Source organism: Pelodiscus sinensis, chromosome 6 (assembly GCF_052426305.1).
Source record: "Pelodiscus sinensis isolate ZL-2025 chromosome 6, ASM5242630v1, whole genome shotgun sequence".
NCBI classification, from domain to species: Eukaryota; Metazoa; Chordata; order Testudines; family Trionychidae; genus Pelodiscus; species Pelodiscus sinensis.
In genome coordinates, this window is record NC_143057.1 from 42,961,280 (window position 1) to 42,985,709 (window position 24,430).

General features: G+C 42.4%; 1 protein-coding gene across 1 annotated transcript; it reads right to left on the reverse strand.

Annotated features, from left to right (window-relative positions):
* Positions 1-18,862: 18,862 nt before the first annotated feature.
* GAS1 (growth arrest specific 1) lies at positions 18,863-22,365 on the reverse strand. Its single transcript, XM_075931796.2, has one exon. The coding sequence runs from the start codon at positions 21,186-21,188 to the stop codon at positions 20,238-20,240; it is 951 nt and encodes a 316-aa protein (XP_075787911.2). The 5' UTR covers positions 21,189-22,365; the 3' UTR covers positions 18,863-20,237.
* Positions 22,366-24,430: the final 2,065 nt, after the last annotated feature.

The window sequence follows — 24,430 nt, forward strand, 5'->3', positions numbered from 1 at the left end:
TGCGGTTGTATCGAAGGGCTTGGCTATAGACGATGGATCGTGTGGTGTGTTCTGGATGGGAGCTGGAAGCTGTTCTGGAACTGTCATTCATGTTAAAATTCAACACACCGGGAAGGAATGAACAAATGCTCAAACTATCTTACCCATTACCAAGATAGCTTCCCCAATTATCACCTCTAATACCATTAACTCACAGACATCCCACTCTCCCCACCTCTAATATCATCAATTCACAGACACTTACCTTCCTTCCTTCCTTCCCCCCCCCCCCCCCCCGCATCCCTCTCCTGTTCTGAAATGTGATTTGTACTTTTCATGTGTTCATTTTTTTAATTGTATCCTTTGGTATATATGGTTGTGACTATTTTCTTCCACTATTTGATCTGAGGAAGTGGGTCTGGCCCACGAAAGCTCATCATCTAATAAACCATCTTGTTAGTCTTTAAAGTGCTACATTGTCCTGCATTTTATTACTGTAGGTAAGTATTATTGTTACTATTTATTACCATTTAAAGACAGGGAAGCTGAGGAGACAGTTGAATGTCTTGTCAAAGGTCTCACAGTGAAAGAACCAAATACAAATCCCAGATCTCCTTACCCCCAGCTCTGTATTTTACCCACAAGAGCACTTGTGTCCTTGTTTTGTCACAATATACCAGTAGCTTTTTAAATGTACAATTGCCCCTCTTTTTCCTGATTCTTTGGAAGCATTATGAAGGGACCACTGACCACCCTCCAGGGGTGAAGGGCGAGAACACTGAGGGCAGTAAAAAACCACAAAGCAGGTACTTTGCATTGAATAAATGTTGCCCACTCCCCTTCCTTTAAAAGATTTCCTTCATAAATCCCACATAGGTGATAATTGTGTTTGTCTGTTGAGGACACAAGGATAAAATGACTACAACATTGAGATAGAGTTAAATATACATTTAAAAGGCTATTTAAATGTATATTTTTGCTCTACAGATAAGCCATTCAGGAGTGCAAGTTACTATGCATTTCAGTTTTAAAAAGATCTGGAAGAAATAGTTGAGGAGACAGTTCCTACAGAGACTACAGAAAGGAGTTGTCTGAAGGATAAAGTCTCTCCTAAAGTCTCGTCAGTTCTGCCTCTTATCTAGTAGTCACAGTTATGCCAAATGTCTTACCGTTTTTTCATCAGAGAACAGATAATAACTCAAAGGCCTGGGCCAAAACAAACTCTCTAAAAAGATCTTATGAAATCATTTCTCTTTGCAAATCCATAAAAATTGCCTCAGATTCCTTATCAATAGAAAGGCTTAAAGAGGGTGCAGAAGTCGTTGAATTATGATGTGCTTGTTTTAATGAAATTCCACTCCTGCTGAGATGTTCCCTGCAGATTTTCCATATTTCAGCATGGGAAAGGTTTGAAGCTTTCCTGCCAGTGCCAAGAGTTAATTGAAAACATTTCAGGATAAATTCAGCTCGGGGCCAATGCTCCCATTCCTTCATTATTCTTAACAATAATAGAGGAGTAATACAATTATTAATAGGCATGTTGTATCCTCTTAAAGTGGCAGTGTGTTTCTGAAACCGTGTCTTTCACATTCTTCTTCTTCTTCTCAAACAAATCTGATGCCAATGGGAGAATAGAAAGCTTAAGAAAAAAGCAAGCCTAGCTAATATGTTATACAGTGTATTACTTTCTTTCACACTAAATATTCAGCAACAGTTATTTATAACTAAGTAGTTATTTTTTAAAAGTCAACCTATTAGTCACAGATTTCCTCAGTTTATTCGTTTGTTGTTGTTTTGTTTGGGTAGATTTTGGTAGGTTTAGGGGTTTTGTCTTTTGTATTATAAAGTCCCAAGTGGAGTATGGCATTAATGATTTTCTTTGCAAGTGTGTGTGTGTGTGTGTGTGTGTGTGTGTGTGTGTGTGTTGTGAGTATATATCCTTTGCATTATACAAGGAATTTCAGAATGACATAATATATAACAGAATAGAGCTACTAGCATAAAAAGGTTAAATGAGCTTTGAAATTATGGCCCCTTCTAAGGATTTATGGTTTTAGCATTTTGAAACTTCAAATAAGAAATTATAGATTTCTTCTTCATAAATTACATTGGCTTGTTGGCTAAGTGCTAGCTACTTATTATCTCCCAAGGTGAGCAATTTCCCAGCAAACAGCATTTTTGGTTTCATTGCTTTTTATTTTGGCCTTGAGCCTTGGCACTTTCACTCATGTTTTTGTAGTAATTTATTTATTTTCATTAAATCAAATGTTAAAATTAAAATCTACCATGAGTATTATGTTAACATTTCAGAAATAATGGCATGCATACTTATGTTATTATAATCATATAGAATCAAAAAAGACAATAAAATATTTGTACATTAGTTATTTCCCAATTTTAGGGAATCCATATTTTGCCCCATTTATAAATGAATGCTCATAGATGTGACAATTGAACTAAAGACAAAAACAAAATAAAAACCTACCTCAGTTCATTGCAAAATGTTTGTGCCGTAAATTTTGCCTAATTAAGGACCAAGAGCTCAATCCAAAGACAACTGAAATCAATGCAAGGACTCCTGTTAACTTCAGTGTGCTTTGATCAGGTCATATTAGAAACATTTCAGGAGTCCAAAGGCCATAACTGATTTACTACAACCATCCTTATTTTTAATGTAAGTTCTGACAAAAACAGATTATGGGCCAGATCTAAGCTCTTTTGGGCAACAAAAAGAGACTTAAAGCTGATTGTAGAAAAATCTTCAAATGCGGTGAATCTGGGTTAGCCCATTCTATGCCACACCTCTTAATCCGCTACCACAGAAGCAGTTCCAAGGGTAGTAAAATGGTATGGCTGGAGCACATGTTGATCCAGCAATCTCCAGTTGATGTCACAGACTCAAAGGACAATGAAAAACCAGTGTAGTGACTCTGGGGTTAGAGGTGATGTAAAACTAAGTCCAGATCAGGGGCCTGCATACTGCTCCTTTGCTGCTCCCCTTTCAGCTGTCTTCAGATCTTAAAGGGCAAATCTACAACCCCCATATTAATTGTCCATTTAACAGCAGTGGGCCTCGTTTGGCTTTTTGGGCTGCAGTGGGCTCACACTTGGCTAGTACATAGGCCTAAGTGAAACCCGCAAAAATAGTTCTGCAAGTATTTACTCAAACTGACAAATAATTTTCCATCTGTCCGTTTTGTGTCCACTTTCTGAAAGCATTCAAGAAAATGAGCTGTACCCCCATGGATGCTTGTGGAAAGTGAATTTCAAGCTGGCCTGGCTGTGTATTTGCAGGTATATTTCATACAGGCTGACATGCTGCTTGAGGCAGGAAGAAGAGCTTGGTTCCTAAAACTCCTTGCCTTAGCACACAAAGTTTTAGACAAACCAGAATAAATTCAGCCCACAACTTCCCTACTTAAGCCTAAGCACCTTTGCAGATATTTGTGACTGTGATGATAATTTTTAGACTTCACATCCAGTTAATAACTCTTATAGGTTAGCCTAAGTTGTCCAGGAGTGAAGCCAAGTCTGTATGGCCCAACAGATAAAAGATTTCTAAAATTCACTAATTGTTCTTCTCTACTCCCTGTTCTGTAATCTTTGTCTTCGGAAGAGAAATAACATATGCATTCTCTAATTGGACTCTAACATGTCCAATATCTCAACACAAAATGCCTTGGTGAGAATACGAATCATGCTAGATACCATAGGTCTCTCCCTGGGGTTAAATTCATTAGTTCAAAGCTCCTGTGGCTTCTTCAAAGTTTTCTTAATACAGCAGTTTCAGTCTTTCAGATAAAAAATAATGGTGTGGACCAAATTCTATCACTGTTTACCCTAAGTTGTACATCCAGAGTAATTCTATAGAAATCGAGACCTGAGTAACTGAAAATGGAATTGTATACCATAAATAAAGGCTACATTTGTTGAGCAAGTTATTTGTTGTGGCTATTTGTTCACCTCCACTCATGTGTATACTCTTGCAAAGCCTTCAGCCTCTAGAAGGCAAGACCAGGACACACAGAAATGGATCAAATTATTTTTTTCCTTCTTGTATCAGGTACCTGTTTACTGATATATACCCACAACTTGCATGCCAACACATTTAGATGCGTAAGAATTCATGGTGAGATTTTTCAGAAGTGCCTAAGTGAATTAAGGTCATAGGTCCCATTGAAAGTCACTAAAATGTGATACCAAAAACATTTTTAAAAGTTTAGAATGACCTCATAAATCCAGGGTATTGAAGGGATAAGGAAAGATGCCTCTCCTTCTTCAGAACAACTCAGTCTCTCTTCTTCTCCGCTGGTGGTATGTAACAATCTAGTCCCCTGTGGGCTGTAATCATTTGGTTTAATTTTAGTTGTTAGCTATAGTGCCCGAATGTTGGATAGTGCTGGTTGCCTGTGCTACAGAACAGATGAGACAAAATGATATGGTGGTCCCATCTGACCTTAAACTCTCTGACTGCCAATTGATTATGCTAGTAAACTACTTAATGTTGACTTCTGTGCTACAAATAATTTGTGTTTCAGTTGCCATTTTTAAACAATACAAGCAGAATGTGTGTTAGCCTTAGAATATAAGTACACAGATGAAATTCCAGGAGAATGAACATTAAATTATGTATAAAATCTGAATAGTAGCCATTAAGTAATAAAGGGACTTTACTCAGATATCTGTTGGAAAAACAACATGGCAGGACACAGACTGTCCACCAAGCACTGGGAATGTGCTGGAGAACAACTTTTTGTTTCAGAATGTTGAGGAAGTAACAAGAGGGTAGCTATATTCTGACCATTTTCAGGAACAGAGAGGGAGAAACTAGTTGATAATCTGAAGTTGGAAAACACCTCAGATGAAAATGACCACGAACTGCCAGAGACCATGAATCTAGGGATAGAAGCAGCAGAATAGACGATGAACTTCAACAAATTCAGAGAACCAGTAAGTGTGGTCCCATGAGAAGGAAATCTTAGGAAAATGGGAATTCAGGATAGCTGGAAATGTCTAAAAGAGAGAGTACTAAAGTCACAATATAGTAAACTATTCCAATTCAGAGAAAAGATACGAAGAGTTGAAAGTGACCTATGTGGCTACACCAGGAACTATTTAAGGATCTAAAACTCACAAAAAAACAAGGAAAAAATGCTAAGAATAGCATAAGCATGTAGGGACAAAACCAGAAAGGCTAAGGCACAAAATGTCTTCCAGCAAGAGACATAAAAGGAAATAAGAAGTTTTATAAATACATTAGAAGTAATCGCATGATAAGGAAATGTATAGGCTGAAGCATTTTGTGCCTTTTAAACTTCAGTCTTCGTTTAAAAGATTAATTGTGACCAGATGCTTAACATAATTAATATTAATAACAAGGGGAAAGGCTCTCAGGCCGGAATAGGGAAAGAACAAATTAGAGAAAATTAAGATAAGTTGAATGTCTTTAAATCAGCAGGATCTGATGAAATTCACCCTAGAGTACTTAAAGAACCAGCCAAAGCAGTCTCTGAACCATTAGCAATTATCTTCGAGAATATGTGAAATCCCAGAGGACCAAAGACGGACAAATATAGTATCTGTCTTTTAAAAGAGCGGGAAGAAAGAGGACTTGGAGAATTTTAGACCAGTCAGCCTAATTTTGATACCTGGAAAGATAATGGAATAAATTATTACATAATCAGTTTGTTCAAACATGGATAATAGGATAGCAAAGTAATAGCCAAAACGTATCTTTCAAGAAAAAATCATGCCAAACCAATCTAATTTCCTTCTTTGATATAATGTTTCTTGATTTTAGTAATGCTTTGACATTGTCTCACGTGATGTTCTCATAAGCAAACTAAGGAAATATGGTATTGATGAAATTACTATAAGGTGGGTGCATAGCTGGTTGAAAGTCCACCCTCAAAGATTAGTTATCAATGGTCTATTGTCAAACTGGAAGGACAGATCAAGCAGAGTCCTGCAGGGGTCTGTCTTGAATTTGAATTTGGTACTAATCAATATTTTCATCATCAACTTGGATGATAGAATGGAGAGTATTCTTAGAAAATGTCATGATAACATGATGCTGGGAATGTTTGCATACATTTCCAAGGAATGGAATCCAGAATGATTTTGATTGGAAAATTGATCTGAAATCAGTAAAATGAAATTCAATACACACAATGAAAAATTCTACTGACAGGAAGGAAAATCAAATGCACAAATAAAAAATGGGAATGACTGGGTAGTCAGCAATGCTGCAGAAATGGATTTGGAATTTATAGTAGATCATATATTGACTATAAGGCCAGAATGCAATATTGTGGCAAAAAATGCAATGTCATTCTGACATACATACCATATTCCTAATAATTTAAGCCACAGAAGTTAATTGTGCATCTGTAGTTGGAATTTGGTGAGGCCTTAGATGGAGTACTCTGTCTAGTTTGGGGCATTACACATTACAAAAAATGTGAACAAAGTGTACAAAGTCCATAGAAGAGCAACAAAAATGATGAGGCATGGAAAACGTAACCTGTGAGGAAACATTGAAGAGATTAGGTATAATTAGCCTACAGAAGAGAAGTCTAAAGAGGGTTGTAGCAGTCTTCACTTATGTAAAAGGTTGGTACAATGAGAATAATGATCAGTTTTTCTCCACATTTACTAAGGATATTACAAAAAGTAATCTTAGTTTGCAGCAAAGGAGACTGGATATTAGGATAAACTTTCTAACTATAATTAACTATAGTCAGTTATAGTTAAGCACTGGAAGAGGTTATGTAAAGAAATCCTGTAGAATCCCCTTTGCTGAAGGTTTAAAGAAGTGTTTAGACAAACACCTGTTTAGGTGGTTTAGCTGGTTTAAACTTTAGATCTACTTAATCTTACCTTAGTATGGTGGAATGCATGAGATCAGTGTTTCTCAATGACCAGTCTGAGGACCAGTGCCAGTCTCTGAGATCCCCCTGACATAGTGTAGGAAAGCAGCAAACCAGACCCTGGTATCAAAATGTCTGAGACACACTTGACTAGATGCCCTCAGGAGGTCCTTTCTAACTCTACATTTCAATGATTAAAAAAATTTCTGAAAGGTTTTAATGCAATTCATTGTAAACAGCTGTGGCTTGATTTTTGTAGTTTTTATCATACCTAGTGCAATATGGAGATGTATGATTTGAGATGACATTAAGTCCCATCTTTTCTCAGGATGTACATTGTGAAAAAAATACAAGCCGAAAACATAAGAACATAAGAATGGCTATACTGGGTCAGACCAAAGGTCCACCTATCCCAGTATTCTGTATTCTGACAGTGGCCAATGCCAGATGCCCCAGAGTGATTCCTCTCCTGCCATCCATTTCCAGCCCCTGAGAAACAGAGGCTAGGAACACCATTCTTACCCATCCCAGCTAATAAGTATTGATGGACCTATCCTCTATAAATTTATCTAGTTCTTTTTTGAACCCTGGTAAAGTCCTGATCTTCACAACATCCTCTGGCAAGGAGTTCCATAGGCTGACTGTGCACTGGTGAAGAAAAACTTCCTTTTGCTTGTTTTAAACCTGCTACCTATTAATTTCATTTGGTGACCCCTAGTTCTTATGTTATCATGGCTTGACTTCGTGAACGAAGATTTAGGAAGGGGTTTGTCCATGTCTGATGCAAGCTCGCTGGTGACTGACAAGTCCAATGTGGGACAGGCAGATTCGGCCACAGTGGCAGCAAGGGAAATTCTGTTCTGAGTTTAGTGCTGCGGTGTCATGATTCTTCCTCCATGTCCTTTTGTCCTCAAGACCAGCCCTCCATGTATTCTTGAAGGAGGAGACAGCCTGGTGAATGGTGCGTCTCCAGGCCTCTCGTTCCGAGGCTAAAGCAGACCAATGGCGGTGGTCAATATGACAGATGCCAAGGGATTTTTTCAGAGAGTCCTTGTACCTCTTCTTCGGTGCTCCTCTGTAGCGGTGGCCAGTGGTGAGATCACCATACAGCACAATCTTGGGCAGGCGATGATCCTCCATCCTGGAGATGTGCCCTGCCCAGCGCAGCTGTGTCTCCAATAGGATGGCCTCGATGCTGGTAACCTCCGCCTGTTCGAGGACTTCAATGTTGGTGATGAAGTCATTCCAGTGAATGTTAAGGATGGGCGGAGGCAGCGTTGATGGAAGCGCTCAAGGAGACGCAGATGATGCCGGTAGGTGACCCACGACTCGGAACCATACAAGAGGGTACTCAGTACAACGGCTCTGTACACACCAATCTCCGTGCCTTTCTTCAAATGCTTGTTGTTCCAGACTCTTTTATACAGCCTACCGAATGCACAGTTTGCCTTTGCCAGTCTGTTATCAATCTCTTTATCAACCACGGCGTCCAAGGAGATGATACACCCCAAGTAGCTGAACTGATGAACTGTCTTCAGCTCTGACTCACCAATGGTGATGCAGGGACAGCAGTAATCTTCCCGAGGTGCAGGCTGATAGAGAACTTCCGTTTTCTTCAAGCTGACTTTTAGTCCGAAGAGTTCAGCAGCCTCTGCAAAGCAGGATGTTATGCGCTGCAGTGCTGTCACCGTGTGAGAAGCAAGGGCAGCATCGTCAGCGAAGAGTAATTCTCAGATGAGTTGCCGCACTGTCTTAGTATGGGCCTTTAGTCGCCTCAGGTTGAACAGACTGCCATCAGTACGGTATCGGATATAGACACTGTCTTCATCATCAAGTTCTACTGCGGCTCTTTGGAGCATCATACTGAAGAAGATCGTGAAGAGAGTCGGCGCGAGGACGCAGCCTTGTTTTACACCGTTGCGTATTGAGAAGGGTTGTGAGAGGTCAGTGCCATGTCTGACTTGGCCACGCTGGTCTTCATGTAGCTGGATGATCATGCTGAGGAATTTTGGGGGACACCCTAGTCGCTCCATGATTAGCCACAAACTTTTTCTGCTCACAGTGTCGAACGCTTTGGTAAGGTCGACAAAAGTCATGTACAATCCCTTGTTCTGTTCCCTATATTTCTCTTGTAGCTGTCTAAGAACAAATACCATATCGATGGTGCTCTTATTAGCTCTGAAGCCACACTGGCTCTCTGGAAGGAGTTCTTCTACAATGGTGGGCACCAATTTGCTGAGAAGTACTCTTACAAGAATTTTCCCCCGACAGAGAGCAGAGTTATCCCCTGGTAGTTGGAACAGTCTGACTTATCCCCCTTGTTTTTGTACAGAGTGACGATGACTGAGTCACGGAGGTCCTGTGGTAGTTTGCCTTGTTCCCAGCAACAGACAAAGAGCTCGTGGAGTTTGGCGTGCAGCGCTGGGCCCCCATGCTTCCAAACCTCTGGTGGAATTCCATCGACTCCTGCTGCCTTGCCACTTTTCAGCTGTTTAATGGCCTTGACAGTCTCCTCTAGAGTAGGAATCTCATCCAGGTCTATTTTCTCTGGCAGTTGTGGAATACGATGGATTGCTGAGTGTTGGACCATGTGATTGGCGCTAAAGAGAGTCTGGAAATGTTCCTACCACTGGTTCAGGACAGACATCTTGTCTGTGAGGAGCACTTGGCCATCTGCAGAGCGCAAGAAACTCTTGATGTAATGCAAAGGGCCTTACACCGCCTTCAGGGCTTCATAAAACCCTCTGTAATCACCGGTATCTGCGCAAAGCTGAGTTTTCTCTGCAAGTTTGGTCCACCATTCATTTTGAATCTCCCGAAGCTTGCACTGGAGATTGCTACATACAAGGTGGAAGGCTGCCTTCTTATCAGGACAGGACGGCTGAGCAAGATGCACTTGATGGGCGGATCTCTTCTTCGTCAGCAATTCTTGAATTTCCTGATTGTTTTCATCAAACCAGTCTTTGTTCATCTTAGAGGAAAACCCTAGGACATCTTCAGAGGTCTGCAAGATGGTGGTTTTGCGGTGTTTCCAAAGAGCTTCTGAAGAGGGGTTTGTGGGACAGCTGGGATCCTCAATTGATTGGAGTTTACCAACATGGAACTTCTTCCTTGGGGCGCTTCCCCTCTTTGGTTTGGCTTTGAAATGGAGATGGAGTTTACAGTGCACAAGGCAATGGTCCGTATGACACTCCGCGCTGGGCATTACTCGGGTGAGTAAAACATCTCAAAGATCTCTCTGGAGCACCAAGATATAGTCTATGAGATGCCAACACTTAGACCGAGGGTGCATCCAGGTTGTCTTCAGGCTGTCTTTCTGTTGGAACATGGTGTGGGTGATAGCAAGTTGCTGCTCCACACAGAATTCTAACAGGAGGTGCCCATTGTCATTACAGTTTCTGTCACCGTTCTTGCCAAGCACTCCTTTCCAGGCTTTTGAATCTTTACCTACTTGGGCACTGAAGTCACCAAGGATGATGACCTTGTCATCTACGGAAGCGTTCTGGATGAGGTTGCGCAGATCACTATAGAACTTGTCCTTTTCTGCTGGATCCGTTTGAAGAGTTGGGGCATACATGCTGAACAGTGTGGCATGCTGCTTGTTTCTAAACGGGAGGCACATGGAGATAATGCGATTTGAGTGGCCTGTTGGCAAGTTTGGATGCAATGGAGTTTCTGACCATAAAGCCAATGCCAGAAAGGCATTTATCAGACTCTGGCTTGCCTGACCAGTAGAGGATGTAACCTGCACCATGTTCTTGAAGGCTGCCTTCCTTGGAGAGGCGGACTTCACTAAGAGCAGCGATGTCGACATTCAGTCTTGAAAGTTCGTGGGCAACTAGAGCGGACCGCCGTTCTGAGCGATCACTATCTGCTGTATCAATCATGGTTCTAATGTTCCAGCAAGCAAGCTTTAGTCCTGTCACACCTTGTGAGGCAGGTGTGTACCTTATCTTTCTCTTTGTAGTTCAACCACTTTTGAAGATGCCCATCGACCGTGGCTAGCCAACTGGGAGAAATGGAAACGAGCTTTGGTTGGGCCACCTTTTCTAGGCCCCTCTCGATCTGGAGCAAGCAGTGCTACCCCTAGAGAAGGCTGCTTGATCGTTCAGGATACTGCCGAATGATGTCGTCGTTTCCGGGGTCAATATCAGACGACCCTTACATCTGAACCGCCTGCAGGCAAGATCGGAACTGCGGCTTCCAGTGTCATCTTCCACCTGCCGTTTCGCCCCTTTCCCATCGCTGCAGGGCTTGATGATGGTGTTGTTGTCACTTGTAGACATGGGCGTGCCCTTCGAACCTGCGCAATGGAGTTTTTAGGTGGAGTGCAGTGTGCGCAATACTGGTCCCACCCTTTACACCTGGGGTTCATCTGCCATGGCCTAGCAAGCAGGGACAATGACAGTGAGGTCCCCGGGTCATAGGTGTTATATCAGAGTGTCCTTCTCCTAGATGAGTGGCCTGACAGGGCTAACGAGCTCCATCTGCCCGGGTTTGAAATCAAAGTTTTCCTTCTCTTAAGCTGGCTGCCAACCAAGGCTAACGAGCCCAGCCTGCCCAGTTATGTTATAGGAATAAGTAAATAACTTTTCTTTATTCACTTTCTCCATACCTGTCTTGATTGTATAGACCTCTCTCATATCCACTCTTAGTCTCATCTTTTCTAAGATGAAAAGTCCCAATCTTTTAAATCTCTCTTCATTTGGCACCCATTCCAATCCCCTAATAATTTTTGTTCCCCTTTTCTGAACTTTTTCCAATGCTAATATACTTTTTTGAGATGAGGCGACCACATCTATATTCAGTATTTAAGATGTGTTCGTACCTTGGATTTATATAAAGGTAATAAGATATTCTCTGTCTTATTTTTCTATACCTTTTCTAATGATTCCTAACATTCTGTTTGCTTTTTTGACTGCTGCTGCAGACTGAGTGGGTGTTTCCTGAGAACTATCCACAGTGACTCCAAGATCTCTCTCGAGTGGTTATAGCTAAATTAATCCCTGGCAATTTGTATGTATAGTTGGGATTATTTTTTCCAGTGTGCATTACTTTGCATTTATCAACATTAATATTCATTTGCCATTTTGTTGCTCAATCACCTCGTATTGTGAGATCCGTATGAAGCTCTTCACAGTCTGCTTTGGTCTTAATTATCTTGAGCAGTTTAGTATCATCTGCAAATTTTGCAACCTCACTGTTTACTCCTTTCTCCAGATCATTTATAAATATGCAGAATAGGATTAGTCCCAGTATGGACCCTAAGGGGACACAACTAGTTACTTCTCTTCATTCTGAAAATGTACCATTTATTCCTGCTCTTTATTTCCTGTCTTTTAACCAGTTATCAGTCCATGAGAGGACCTTCCCTCTTATCCCATGACAACTTATTTTATATAAGAGCCTTTGGTGAGGGAAAGGTTTTCTGGAAATCAAAGTACGGTATATCCACTGGATCCCCCTTGTCCACATGTTTGTTGATCCTCTCAGAGATCTCTAGCAGATTAGTAAAACGCAATTTCCAGAATAAATGTTGATGTTCCCCCAACAAATTATGTTAATCTATGTGTCTGACAATTCTATTCTTTACTATAGGTTCAACTAATTTACCTGGTACTGACGTTAGACTTACCGGTCTGTAGTTGTAGGATCACCTCTAGAGATCTTTTTAAATATTAGCATCACATTAGCTATCTTCCAGACATTAGGCACAGAAGCTGATTTAAAGGATAGGTTACAAACCATAGTTAATGGTTCTGCAATTTCACATTTGAGTTCTTTTAGAACTCTTGGGTGAATACCATCTGGTCCCGGTGACTTGTTATTGTTAAATTTATCAAGTTGTTCCAAAACCTCTTCTAATGACACCTCCATCTGGGACAATTCCTCAGATTTGTCACCTAAAAAGAATGGCTCAGGTTTGGGAATCTCCCTAACATTCTGAGCCATGAAGGCCAAAGCAAAGAATTTATTTAGTTTCTTTGCAGTGACCTTATCGTCTTTGAGTGCTCCTTTAGCATCTCAATCAAACAATGGCCCCACCGGTTGTTTAGCCGGCTTCCTGCTTCTGATATACTTAAAAAACACTTTGCTATTATTTTTTGGCTAGCTGTTCTTCAAACTCCTTTTTGGCTTTCCTTATTGTATTTTTACACTTAATTTTACAGAGATTGTTCCTTTCTATTTTCCTCAGTAGGATTTAACTTTCATTTTTAAACAATGCCTTTTTATCTCTCACTGCTTCTTTTACTTGGTTGTTAAACCACAGTTGCACTTTCTTGGTGCTCTTACTGTGAGTTTAATTTGGGGTATACATTTAAGTTGAGCCTTTATTATGGTGTCTTTGAAAAGTTTCCATGCAGCTTGCAGGGATTTTACTTTTGGCACTGTACCTTTTAATTTCTGTTTAACTAACCTCCTCATTTTTTTGCAGTCCCTTTCTGAAATTAAATGCCACAGTGTTGGGCTGCTGAGGTGTTTTTCCCACCACAAGGATATTAAATTTTATTACATTATGGTCACTATTTCCAAGCGGTCAAGTTTATATTTACCTCTTAGACCAGACCCTGCACTCCACTTAGGAGTAAATCAAGAATTGCTCTCTTCTTGTGAGTTCCAGAACCAGCTGTTGCAAGATGCAGTCATTAAGGTGTCAAGCTGTATGGGGAAGTGCAAAGTCTCTTGTATACTTGCATGCTCTAAGATACTCAGATATTGTATTGGTGCATGACTAAGTAATGCTCAGAAACAAATATTTCCCACAAGAAAGGAGAAGAAAGATCTCTTCTATACTTTCAGTTATGATTTCAATTCCATTCCCCAACTGGCCCTTCCCTTCTGTGTCCAGGGTATAGCTGATTTCTTCAATTCAAAATTGACATAATCTGACAAGAATTCTCACTCTTCCCTGCTCCACACTTAATTTTTGCCTCTCTTCATTTTTGGCTCTATTTTCTATTTTCTGCTTCTAACACTTCAGCCTGTACCCTGGAGCCCCCTCCTTCTTACTTTCTATCACCCTGCCTGTCTAATTCCTCACTCCTTCTGTATTTTAACTGCTCTCAATGCTGGTTTATTTTCCTCTGCGTCAAAACAGACATTCTCCTCATCTTGAAGAAATTTCCCTCTTTAACTACCACTCTGTATCCTTTCTCCCTTTTGTCTCCAAAATCCTGGAGTGAAGGGTTAACTCTCACTGCCTTCATTTCCTCTCCTCCTAATCTCTTGCTGATACTCTCCAATCTGGTTTCTGCCCTTTCCCCTCCATCCTAGACACTAATGACCTCTTTCAAGCTAAATGTAAGGAGTGCTTCCCTAGTCTCATCATTCTTAACTGGTCTACAGCTCCTAATATTGTTGATCACTCTCTCTTCCTACCTCTCCCTTGGTTTCTACAGCGTTGTTTTATTTTATCTTCTACTTTTTTGACCATTCTTTCAAAATTCAAAATCTCCTTTAATAGTCAACCTCTTCTCCTATCTGGTAGTGTCCCTCAAAGTTCTGTTATTAATCCCCTATTCATCTCAGTACGCCTTTGCATTTACCTCTTCCCATTGTCATCAACTATGCCATCTCTGCTTCAATCTAACTCATTATTCCTTCCCCCCTTTGGCCAGTTTCACAATTCCATCTGCCTCTCTATGGCACATCTTGGATTTCTAGATGCCATTTCAAAATTATTCTCTCCAGAACAGAACCTCTCACCTTTCTTTTTGATCCCTCTCCTTTTCTGTCTCTATTTGACAACCTTTCTATCCTTTCTGTTTCCAAGCCTGTAAAACTATTCAATTCTTACTATCTCTTTGCCCCCACTTCTCTCCCATCCAGTCCAGGGGTAAAATGTTTTGCTTCTTTCTCCTTGTCAACAAAATCTGCCTCACCTCTCTCTCCAACCCTTAGCCATTCATTGGCCATCTCACTTCCTCAAATATGGGCTCCCAAACTCACTTTCTCTTCCTTTAGCCTATCCATAGTATCACTACCACAACTGTCTTTCTTTGCTAACATTCCAGCACCATCCCCTTCACCAGCACATTATTTGGTTTCCTGTCCCTTACCAGATCACATTTAATCACCCTTTCCGCACCTTCTATCAAGTCTTAGTTAATCCTGCCCCCGGAACATCTCTATTCTTGTTTGTCCTTATGTCTTTCTCTCTCTATGTAGTGTATTAATGATATTTAGCATTATACCATGATAAGTGTTCATACAATGTATTTGATATAATATATATAACGAAGAACTCTACCAGCTATGTAGAATAACATTCACTGGACTCATTAGAAAGTCACAGAAAGAACTTTAATGTTTTGTCAAAAATATCTCAACTTTTTTTAGGCACGAGGTGTCACTTGCCTTAAGTATCTAAATCATTTCTCCTTACTGGCTGTTTATACCCTTCAGTTCCATTCAGTCTAAAAGGGGTTTGGAGGTAACTCTCCAAAATATTAGCTGAAAGCTTCCTCAGAAAGCAAATCTTTCCCACATCCTTCCCTGCAGTTCCTCTTTAAGAGGTGTCAGCATGGCTGAAAGAATGAAGTGGCTCCACATTGTTTGCCTGAACTATTATGTGCTTAACATTTCCATAACAAAAGTGCCACTCGACTTCTCTCCGATTAATGCAGCTCGAGGGCTCTTGTCCTCCTTTAATAAAACATTGTTGAAATCATTTATTTAGGGCCCCTGGTTACTACAGGGAGAATGACCATCTTTGTGCCAAAATATAGTGTATACAGTCCACTATTTTGTAGTAGATCATTCTGTTATTTAAGAAATTGATTAAATGGATGCCTTAGAAAGTATTTATGCTAATAGCGCATTACTTATGTCATTCAGACAGTCAATGTGAGTCTTTTCAATTGTCTACTACAGCCAATGCCTCAAGTCAAATACAGTAACTTTCGACTTTGCCGCTTACAGATCATTTAGATTTCTAGCTGTTTATTCCTTTAAACAGACTTGAAATCTTGCACAGGTGTCCTGATCTTCCCATTTGGAAATGTTTTGTATGGTGAGTCTACCTACTTGTATTTGCGTGTGTACTCTATACCCCGCAGCAGGGCATCCTGTGATATTAGTATGGTGTGCTGGGCCAAAATGATATAAATCTGAATCTCTTTTAGCAGCACTGAAGAGGCAGGTCCTACAAGTCAGCTAAGCATGTTCTCCATGATTCACGCTGACACTATGGTTATATGTTCCAAGTTTCTTCTTGTAAATCTTGGCTTCTTTACAATTTCCTCTCCCCCACCCAACTCAAAAAACAATGAGACGAATATTGTTTTCATACCCAACAACCATGCATTGCATAGACATAGGTCATTTCTTATTCTATGTGTATTTAGTTTTTGCATACTCTTACCACCCATGTAGTACACATTTGTTATACATAGGTGTAGGCAATGATCAGATGCTACCTATAAGGTAGGGTATATTATAACTATAACTTTGCATGCTTTTTAATGTGAGTGTAAAAAAAACTCCTCTATCCCAAACCAGTGATTTCAAGTTGTTATTATAAAGCTTATTTTCATCATAATTATTTGCCAAGGTACCTATGCCTGCCTGCATACACTGGTATATATTGTTTAAAATAAACAAGAGACCTTATGTTATGGCTATTGTGATTGTGTACAAAAGCTGTGCTGTGAGCCTGGGTGACCAGTGAAGCTTGAATCTGCCTCTATTTACTGTATGGTCACTGTCAGTTCAATGAACTGCCTTCTTGTTCTCTACTATTGTCCTACACTCCCTTAAACATTTGTCACTGGAGTGCCTCCAAAGACAAATAAACTGTCACCCAGAATTTGAACCTGGTAACTGGGAATAAAAAGGGGTCCGAAGCCTTAGGATTATTTCACATGAGGTGGGAAAGAGTTCCTTCTCTCCCTGGAAAAGATTGCTAGGAATGGATCAATGCAAGGCTCATTTTCAAAAATCTAGAAGACCAGGACCTCCTTTCGTATGGAAAATTCCCTCAGTCAGAGAACCTGAAGTGCTTTCTTGTTCTAGAGATGCCTACAGCATTCCCCTGGGAAATCTGAAAACTTCCTACCTTCACTGTGTTTGAATTTCAAATATGACAGATGTCCATTCCTGTATAATCACATAGCATGAGGATACAGGCCAATACTCGGTGTATCTGAGCCACTTTGGACAGAGCATTTGCTCTGAAAACCTACTTTATTTTTATTACTTTTCATAAGGTGAAGTTCACAGGATACAGCGCCTATGACTCTGCTTCGTGTACTATTTAAATTAAAACGAGCCACCTATCAATATACACTTTCTACAGGGAAGGAAGCATAAAGACTCGTGTCCTCCCTCCCCAGTGGTGCTCAGTGTTGATTTATTCCAGGCAGATGCTTTTGACAGGGGCCTGTAAAATCAAGTCTTGGGTTTATTGTAGCAGTTAATTATCAGTCCTTTTCTAGTGCTAATGCCTTTACTCCTTGCTGAGGAAAAACAGGGACCTTTACTGGGATTTTTTTTTTCAGTTAAAACGAGTCAAAATGTTCTGCATAGACAAGGAAAGTTGAAAAACTGAAAATATATTTGAAAATATTCCTTAAAGGATTGGAGAGAATATTTTCATCCCTACAGTATTGCAAACTCAGCATTTTGCAAAGAAAGCTGATTCCCTTTACAAGTTTCTCCCAACTGCTCTTTGTTCTCTTCCTAAAGAAACAACGTTTTCAGCTTTGTTTTAACAATAAGTTTACTCAACCGTTCAGGTGACTTTAAAAAAACCGAATTTAGCTCATAGCCACACACCATACTCACAGGCTTCCTCGACCTCACATCTATTTTGAAGGGTTTTTTTTGTAAATGCTTGTGTGGTATACATCAGTTCAATGCTTAATGAAATCATGCAAAACCACCTGAACCAAAGAAATTAAAGGAGAAAAAAGTATCCAAAATAACTGATAGTAGAAAAGGGGATGTGTAATTGTGTTAATTGACTCCACAGATAGATGTAGGTTAATCTTCTCTCAAGATCTCTTAAAATGAAAAAAAGATACTGTTTTGCTAATCTGTCGCCCCTTCAGTTAAAGTTTATTTGTGGTGGCGTTAAAACTTCTGTCTTGCCTTCCAATCACCACGATTAAAACTAAAAGCTTTAAATAAACAGCATGAATAGAAGATAAACAAACTTTTTTTTTTTTTGCAAGTGCCTAGCTTGGCGCAGTTCAAACTCAAATCCCCAGAGGACTGAGCTCCCTCTTTTGTGTTAATGTTTAAAAGATTTTCCAATGCCGGAGTTTATTCCTACTGCAAACATTTCTATTTACAAGGTCAAGTGTATCAGCACTCGACACAGCTTAAGAGCGTAATTATTTATCTAAGGGCGTTTGAGTGTAGATCAGTAGCTCTGGCAGAAAACCAGGCTTCAGCCCAGTGCAAAACAACTCCAAAAACAGTATTACAAGTTCTGGTAATTGTTGATCATCCCAGTTTGTTTACTTTTGCACTCTTCACTGCAGAGGAAGGAGAGTTGCCTTACAAACTGTCATGAATTTTGTTGCAAATGCCAATCATCTACTGTATACAACTTAAATATTTCTGAAAGTTCCTTGAGACACTGTATGTCTGGCAAAATATTTGCATGTATATATGAATTCCTAACAGCAGCAGTTCAAATACCATTCCTCCATTCCATAGTGAAGGACCTTCTGGTTTGATAATTCTACACACATATAGTAGCAGTGTCCTTGGAAGACAAACTGGGAATTGTTTTACACAGCTCTGGCACTGATACGTTACCATGCCAACACATAGAAAAATCAACCACTTCCTTTGAAGGTAGTATTTTCAAAGTCCTGTTTACTACTTATGTTCGCTTCTTCATTAAAGTAAGGGCAACAGTAATTAGCATCTATTTAAAGTACCACAGATACTGAGTTTTTATTTATTTCTTATTTATTTATCCTTCCTCTCCCTCCTCTCCAGTTCCTCCAAACAGGACTGATAGTTCACTCAATAGCAATCTCTCTGAACATCATCATCAGGCATCCGTATTTAAAACTCTTTATTTACTCATTTACATTTTAAGAAATACACAAAGTCGTAGATATTTAAAACATAGGACCTTTTATGCCTTCTATAAAAATACCTTAAGGCAGCGTGGAAATGCATTTATACAATTCTACAATGTTCATAAAGTCTCTCAAAATAAGAAAGTTAACTTCAAAATACACTGTACATTTGATGTTCTACAGAATAGTTCACTGAGTTCTTGTTGCTGAGTTCCCATTACACATACAACGATATTTGTACCTTTCCAGAAAAGAACGGCAAATGCAATTATCTGGCAAATAGAATGTAGACTTAAAACTTTAATTTTTTAAAAAATAAATTATTCCTCAAGCATACAATTTATAAAATTCTATATACAAAGTAGAGTGACTGGTAATAAATCCCAGTTTTAAATACATTTTATATAAGATTTACCAGAGGTCAGCACCCTGATATGACTAGAGACAATATAACTTTTTAGGATATGTGTATATACAAGTTCTTGAGTTTAAAAAGTGTCTTTCGAAGATGGCAGTGCAGAGCTCTTTTAAGACAAAAGTTGCATTGTTCAGTGTAGCCAACAACTCTGAAAAATCTGCATTTTTTCTCGTTCAGGCGAAGAAAAAGAGATGTTTGCTGGCAAGCTTTTGTTACGGGGGGGGGGGGGGGCAAATGTGTGTGTGAGAGGATGCTAAGATCCCATCAATTTGTTCTCTCCCCCCCACCCCCGATAACTAAAGGCAATGGAAATTGAATCCTCTTTCAGGCATCAGGGTGAATATTGTGAACAGTGATAGGGAGACTGGGACTTGATTTCAAGTTGTTGGCTACTTCTAACCAGTAAGGCAGTAGTTTTGGCAGCAAGTTCGGGTTTCCCACCTCTTTCTCACCTTCATGTCAAACGGTAAAAAGCGACCATTAGCCCCTTAGTATTGGGTGTTTTGTTTTCGGGGGGGTGGTAACGAACCTACAGTAGCTTTGCTAAGAGTTCATCTTCTACACTCCGGGGGAAGGGGGGGGGGGCACATTGCATAGTGCACGCTAAAACCCAGCCAAACCGCACCCGCCTTCCCCAGCACCTTATCAGTCCCGTACAGATTTACACAGCGGCCGCTTTACAAGGCCCATAAACCGGTATCGTCCCCATCAAAGCGAGTTTAACAGGGGCAGGGGGAGATGAGGAGGCCAGTGCCCAAGCGAAGAGTCCAGGCAGGTGGTGGCGAGAGGCCGTGCAGAGACAAATGGGGGAGGGGGGGGACCGTGTCCCGCGCGGAGATCGGGGGGGGGGTCCCCAGGAATGATGCAAGGGGGGGCTCCCCCGCGTGTCCCAAGCGCGGCGGGCGGGCCCGGCAGCCAATGGGGACTCGGTGGCTACAGCAGCAGCAGCAGCAAAATGGAGACCAGCCAGATGCAGGCTGGCGGGGCGGGCGCAGGGCCGGCGGCGGCGGCGCGGTCGCTGGGCGCTGGGAAGGCGGGCAGCTGGCCGGGGCCGGGCTCGTCCGGCTCGTCCCGCCCCCGCAGGCTGGGCTCGTCCTCGTACTCGTCCTCGTAGTAATCCTCCAGCCCGCCGTCCGAGCCGCCGCTGCTGCCGGCCCCGTTGCCCCCCGCCTCGGCGCCGAAGCAGAGGCGGGCCATGTTCTCCTTCATGGACTCGCAGATGGGCCGCTCCAGCCCGTCGCAGACGCAGTGGTTGAGCGGCAGGGCCTTGGGCACGGCCAGCATGTCCTCGATCACGGCCCGGCACTCCTCGGTGCAGCGCAGCCCGTTGAAGAGCTTGCCGCAGTAGGCCATGTAGCGGCCCAGCGCCGCGCTGCAGCGGCTGTCCCAGTCGCAGCGCCGCCGGGCCTCGGTGCAGCCCATCACCCCGCCGCCCCCGCCGCCGCCGCCCGCCGCGCCGCCGCTGGTGCGGGGCAGGCAGGGCTCGATGGCGCGCTTGGTGGCCCAGCAGGTCTCATCCTGCGCGCAGTCGCAGTCCTCCAGCGCCGGGCCCCGCCGGGTGTGGTTGAGCTGGATCAGGGCCGCGATGCAGTGGCTCGGGCACCGCCGGCGGGAGGAGGAGGCGGCCCCATCCCCCGCGCCGCCGGCCGGGTGCTGCGGCGGCAGCAGCACCGGGGCGCACGCCTCGGCGTACTGGCTGTAGGCGTAGCTGCACTCGGGCTCCCCCTGACACTGCAGCACCGCCTGCCAGCAGATCAGCCTCCGGCCCTGCACCAGCGAGCCCCGCGGGGGCCACCCTGCGCCCAGCACCACCGCCAGCCACAGGCAGGCGCCCGCCAGCCGCCGGCCCCCTCCTCCACGCAGCGCGGGCGAACCTACCACCATCGCGGGCGGCGGCTGCAGGAGGGTCGAGGGGCGGAGGAGGAGCTGCTGCCCGTGGAAAAGTTTGCAAAACTCCGGCCAGCTGTGTGCATGAGGCTTCCCCACATCAATCCATCCACGCGGCCCCTCCGAGGCTGGAACCAGCGGGCTGCAGTACAACCCCCACCCCCCAGGCCCGGGCTGCTCTTGCCGCAAGACTTCCCGGAGTTAATCAGTGCAACTGGGGGCTGGGAGGAGAGCGGCTCCGGAGGGCACTCGGAGGCTTGCAGCCTGCGCCGGGGGAGCTCATGGTGCTGCCCTGCTTCTCATGCAGATCCCTTTCGTGTCTCTTTTGGCACAGCGCAAATGCCCAGCTGCCGCTGCTGCTTCCTCGGGAGCGTTCAACTCTCCGCTCGCAGCATCTCCGCACATGCCCGCCGCGCGAGCCGCTCCGATCCCTGGCACAGTCCCGGCTCCGCGCGCCCGCTCACACGGGAAGGCGGGGGGAGGATCAGGACTCCCTCCCTTTTGGCGAGCAAGGGGGGAAAACAGCAGGCTCGGGGTCTCCCTTCTCGGTCTGTGGCTGTGGTGCTTGCTGCTTCTGTTGTCAACACGCCCGGCGAGCTGCTCCGCTCTGCGGTGTGAGGAGCGTTTTTTCTTTGCGAGGCTTTAAATACAAAAGTGGCCTCCGAGCAGCAGCAACGTGCTCTGATCAAGCCTCATTATGCATGCATGGAAAAGCAAACAAACAAAACAATTAGCAACGCTTCTTCTCCTTTTACACATGCCCCCAGCCTGCGCTCGTCTCTCTCTCGCTCTTGCTAGTCGCTCTCTTTCTCCTTTTCTCCACTTTTCTCCCTTTGCTCGGCCCCTTTTCCCTGCTCTTCGACTCACTATTGGTCCAGCCTGTTGTTGAAACTTTTTTTTTCTTTACGAGCTACGGGAGAAAGGGGAGGGAGGGGGGCCTGGTGGGTAGCTCACATTCAAAGCTTGAAAGGAAAGGCTTAAAGAGATTGACAGCAACCCCCAAGGAGCCCCTCCTACTGTTAAGGAGGCTCCACCACCACACCGTTACTACTACACAACAACACAGCTTTGCCAAGCGAAAGGGTGCAGCTGTTCTCAGCAGGCAGAGCTTTGCTCGCATTTCGGTTTACCAGCGGCCACAAAAGCAACCTTTGGTTTATGGAAGTTGCCTCGTAGCATCATGGCACAAATTATGAAAAGAAACTGTAAAATCTATTTCATTATAAATGTCACTGACAGAAGTCCAGCCAAGTCTAGATTTAAATTAAACATACCAATATCCAACAGAAAGGGCTCTTGCGTCATTTCTTGATCCCGTTCTGCCATTCACAATGAGAATAAGAAGTTTTCTTGCAAGGAATATAGGCTCCCTCATGACCCAAACTTAGATCTGTGGAATGCTACTGACTTCAATGGGAGGACATCAATATACTGAGAACAACATTTGGTCCATCAAGGTTGCTTCTCTGAACATCATGACTGCAATACTTAAGCCTGTCCTCTTGTCATTTCACTGTTTTGCACTCCTGCCTTTAAACAAATTCAAATGATACATTAGCAGATTTTTCAGTAGGGAGTCAATTCATGGGACTACTAGGATTTAGGGGGAAACCCAATCCTTTTGCATACACATAATAGACTTTGCACATAGAACCCTGAAATATGATTTCCAATACGTCTGAAATGGTTATTTAAACCCTTTATTGGGATCTGCCACTGCCAGCTATAAAAGTTGGCTAAAAGCTCCGTTTTGGTTTAAAGAAAAAGAACTGGTCTTGGGTGCATTATAATCCACAAAATTGCATTCTTAATTCTTCTTCCTTTGCTTAAAGTAAATATAAGATTAAAATAACAACTGTAACATAAAATTTTCAGAGTACAGCATATGGAGTATATTCGAGAGCTGGAGATAGCTCATTTGTAGGCGTTTCTTTTAATTTTGGTGCTACCTTAATTCCAGAGCAACATGGGCTTTGACCACAAGAGGCATCAGTGTCTGCTGCCTGTCAAAAACTGGCGCTTTTTTCATCCTGAGACTATCAACTCCATCTGTCACAAAAATTAGGACTAAATCTACTTTCCAGATCCAACGGGAGCTTGGGTTTCTATCCTATGCAGTTTGCTATCTTTCTAAAATTGTTTTCAAGGTGTAAAAGAAGTTCTCTACAGTTAGAAATCAATATGATGGATTGTGTTGCAAAACCTTCATCAACATTTGCTCCATTGTGATCCGTTTTACGCTTGGTTTGTGTTTCTCCAGTGTTTGTTCTACTGCTGCTGTGCAAGCAGAACTCACGCTTGCTTGCTTTCTAAAGCAAGGAGAAAATAAAGCTAAACATTTGCTGCCAATCTAATTTAGGTATCAAATGTAATCGTGGTTCTATATATTTGTTTTACATTTCCCTTTAATGGTGTAGTGTTTGTTGTTATAAATTCCCGCTAGTGTTTGCTCCTCTGCTATAGTGAACATACCACACATTGGGTAGATCTAGTCTATGCATTTTTTTACTAGTCTGCTTACTATTGAACTTCAGTTACTGATAGAAGGCCTCTGGAAGACCAATTATACCACAAACATAGAGATATTCCTACATAAAGGTGAATGGGGCAGATCACAAATTGAGCTCCCGAGCCAGAGATTTCTTCACAATTACAGGGCATGAGAGTTCCTGGCTCTCACCCATGATCTAACCTCCCGGTGTACACTACAGCCTTAGGTTGATATAACTGCCTCTCTAGGGGTTATGGATTTTCCACCTCCAAGAGCTACATGGTTATACCCACCAACCAATGCTATGTCAATGGGAGGATTTGTCCCATCATTGTAGCTACCACCTACCAGAGGGCACTTTGGAAACCTCGGGAGCCACAATGACACTCTCAGCACATGCCAAGGGCCACAACTTAAGTGTGATTGCATATACATGCAAATATATATGCAAATAGCTTCAAGATTCATGGTGCCATTGCAGATTTGTTTTCTTTAATGCAGTGATAATCTTTAAATAAAGAAAACACTTTGGTTTTCCATTTATCTCTGCAAAAGTGAATTCCATCTCCCAAACAGGGTTGAAAACCCTGTGTTCATCCAACAAGCATCTCTTCCTTGTTGCCATTTTTAATGCTTCTTATTAAAAAGAAAATTGTATACCAGTGTTTTGGGTGTTTAGCTTGAAGCTTCAAGTTGTGCGTTTCTTGGAGTGATTTTACTCAGAAAAGGTTTCCAAGCCAAGTGCTCC

What these genes read in the sequence shown, in the direction of transcription:
- GAS1 (XM_075931796.2), bottom strand. Translation starts at nt 21,188, where the DNA reads ATGGTGGTAGGTTCGCCCGCGCTGCGTGGAGGAGGGGGCCGGCGGCTG.